This window comes from Wasmannia auropunctata, unplaced genomic scaffold (assembly GCF_000956235.1).
Source record: "Wasmannia auropunctata unplaced genomic scaffold, wasmannia.A_1.0 LD279728.1, whole genome shotgun sequence".
Lineage (NCBI taxonomy): Eukaryota > Metazoa > Arthropoda > Insecta > Hymenoptera > Formicidae > Wasmannia > Wasmannia auropunctata.
The window spans coordinates 5,635-8,661 of record NW_012083162.1 but is presented as its reverse complement, the minus strand read 5'-3'; the positions used below and the strand labels follow the sequence as shown (position 1 = coordinate 8,661).

Here is a 3,027-nt window from a genome sequence, read left to right as displayed (position 1 = left end):
GCTATATATGTATATATATATATATATATATATATATATATATATATATACATAAATGTATAAAATTATTGCAAAATGTACACAATTAGTATTATATCTAGTATTATATTAGTATTACACTACAGCAATAGTATGACTTTTGCGTAACTTCTGTAATCTTATATTAGTAATGTAACGTACGCACGCGATGATTTTATTATCTCTTAACTTTCCTCTCGTACAACTTAGCACAGCTGAGAATAAATTTCATGATAGGTAACAAATTAACGCCAAAACCTACGTTGCAAGTTACAACACCGTCGGCCGTGAAGGTCGTGCCGACCGGGACGAAACCCGTTGTGAAGGGCTTCGATTTGAGCGGTGTAGAAAACGCAGATTTACTGAGCCCGCGTTGCGGAAGCCCGTCTTCCAACCGGAATAGCCCTGAGACCAAACGCAAAGAGGATATCGTACAAAAGGAGAAGCGAGCGGCCTCGTCGAAAACGAACAGTCCAAGATGCCAGTCGCCCGTATCGGGCCATGTGACACCGGAATTGGACTCCAAAGGGAAACCTAACGAGGAGAGGGCGGACGTCGACGCGATATACAAGAGTAAAAGGGGCGACAGCAAGGAGCAGTTTCACTTGGTGGTCGTGGGACACGTTGATGCCGGAAAGAGTACGCTGCTCGGACGACTGCTCTGCGACTTGGGTCAAGTGCCACAGAGACTCATCCATAAGTATCAACAGGAGAGCAAGAAGATAGGAAAGCAATCGTTCGCCTACGCCTGGGTACTCGACGAGACCGGCGAAGAAAGGTGATTATTGCAACACATCCTATTACAACAACAGAGTCATTGGCAGGAAAATATACTAGTTCATAATGCGTCTTCAATAGAGAGCGAGGAATAACGATGGACATAGGCCACTCGAAGTTCGAAACAGACACAAAATCTATCACTCTCTTAGATGCACCCGGCCACAAGGATTTTATTCCGAATATGATAACCGGCGCCACGCAAGCGGATGTAGCTTTGTTGGTGGTTGATGCGACCAGGGGCGAGTTCGAAACTGGATTTGACAGCGGAGGACAGACGCGCGAACACGCCCTGTTGCTACGCTCGTTAGGTAATCTTCCCCAGTTTCGCGATTTTATTGTAAAAAATTTTTTTTTACAATTGTCAAAAAAAGAAGAAAGAATGTATATAATTATATATATTATATAATTTCGAATTTTTGTTGAATATTTAGGAGTGTCGCAACTAGCAGTAGTTGTTAACAAGCTGGATACGGTAAATTGGTCTAAGGATAGATTCAATGAGATAGTGGACAAGATGAGCGTATTCCTGAAGCAAGCGGGCTTCAAAGACACCGTCACCTTCGTGCCCTGCAGCGGCTTATCCGGAGAGAATATTGTAACGAAACCAAAGGAGCAGCTCTCTAATTGGTAACATCTCAATATTTCGCACACACACACACGTTTCTTTTTTTATCTATTTTTTTCTCACGAAATAACTTTGCAGGTATACCGGACCTACTTTGGTCAACGTTATCGATAATTTCAAGTGCCCGGAGCGGCCTATAAACAAACCATTCCGTTTTTCGGTGAACGACATATTTAAGGGCACCGGATCTGGTTTCTGTGTGTCTGGTCACGTTGAAACGGGCATGGTGTCCCTGGGCGACAAGGTTTTAATACTACCTCAAAACGAGATCGCAGTTGTTAAAGGTAAGCTTCCAATTAATTCTACAATGAGATTTAAGATTCAAGATTTAAGAAAATTGGCCAATCACACTCGATTATTCTTCTCTCACGTGAAATGAATAATCGACTATACTTGGCGAATTTTCTTAAATCTTAAGTCTCATTGTAGGCGATACTTTAAGCGGTGCCTACAACGAGACTTAAGATTTAAAAAAATTGAGCAAGCGTAGTCGATTATTTGCCTCACGTGAGAAGAATAATCGATTGGTCAATTCTCTTAAATCTTAAAGTCGTAAGTCTCATTGTAGACGTTTTAGGCAATGGTAGGTCGTCGTGATAGAAGAAATTATACTACACGTTACTTTAAATAAAACTTTAGGTCTTCAGTCGGATGAGGTTTCGACGACAAATGCGTTTGCTGGCGATCACGTTGCGCTGACATTGGCGGGGATCGAGCAGCAAAATGTGGGTATCGGCGATATCATCTGCAATCCGCAGAATCCAGTGCCCGTGACGACCTGCTTTCAAGCGCACGTTGTCATATTCGCGATAGCGAAACCGATCACGAAGGGGCTTCCAATAGTGATGCACCAACAGTCTTTGGTACAGCCGGCGGTTATCACGAAATTGATAGTGCAACTCCATCGCAGTACCGGCGACGTGGTCAAGAAGAAGCCGCGTTGCTTGCCGAAGAATTCCAGCGCGATCATCGAGGTCGCGACGCAAACGCCAGTCTGCATGGAGTTGTATAAGGATATTAAACAGCTGGGTAGAGTTATGTTACGATTGGAAGGAACCACCATTGCTGCTGGTTTGATTACGAAAATTTTGTAAATTTGATGACCTACAAACAGAATCTCGAATAGCGCAACGCAATTTATATACACGGACAAATTTTACTTTACAGATCTAACATATATACTTATATATATATATATATATATATATATATATATATAATATACATATATGTAAATACATATGTGTATATGTATATATTGCTATCGTATTTATACATCACACAAAATGACAAAACTGTAAACTCTATAGGTTGTTAGCTTATGTACAACAGTACGGAGAACTTTACTCAATTATTTAAGACTTTTTCCTTAATCAATATGTATGTGCGTATGTATACATATATATGTATATATATCCTATATTCGTAATCGTTATAAGCCATGGCACAAGCGTTGTGCCAATAAGTGATAGAACATGGTCGCCGATATGCATGATTCGGTAGTTCTATTGAATAACAATAAAAATTTCTTTATTGGAGAGAGAGAATCCATATTGTAAATAAATATGTAGTGCTATACAATTATATATATATATATATATATA

The 3,027-nt window shown here is 40.2% G+C and overlaps 1 protein-coding gene across 1 annotated transcript; it reads left to right on the top strand.

Moving 5' to 3' along the window:
- Nucleotides 1–248: 248 nt before the first annotated feature.
- LOC105461717 (HBS1-like protein) lies at nucleotides 249–2,607 on the top strand. The gene is made up of 5 exons (XM_011708228.1): nucleotides 249–796; nucleotides 877–1,106; nucleotides 1,230–1,425; nucleotides 1,502–1,707; nucleotides 2,063–2,607. Exons 1-5 carry the CDS (start codon nucleotides 249–251, stop codon nucleotides 2,515–2,517), a joined length of 1,635 nt encoding a protein of 544 aa, XP_011706530.1. The 3' UTR covers nucleotides 2,518–2,607.
- The last annotated feature ends 420 nt before the right edge of the window (nucleotides 2,608–3,027 follow it).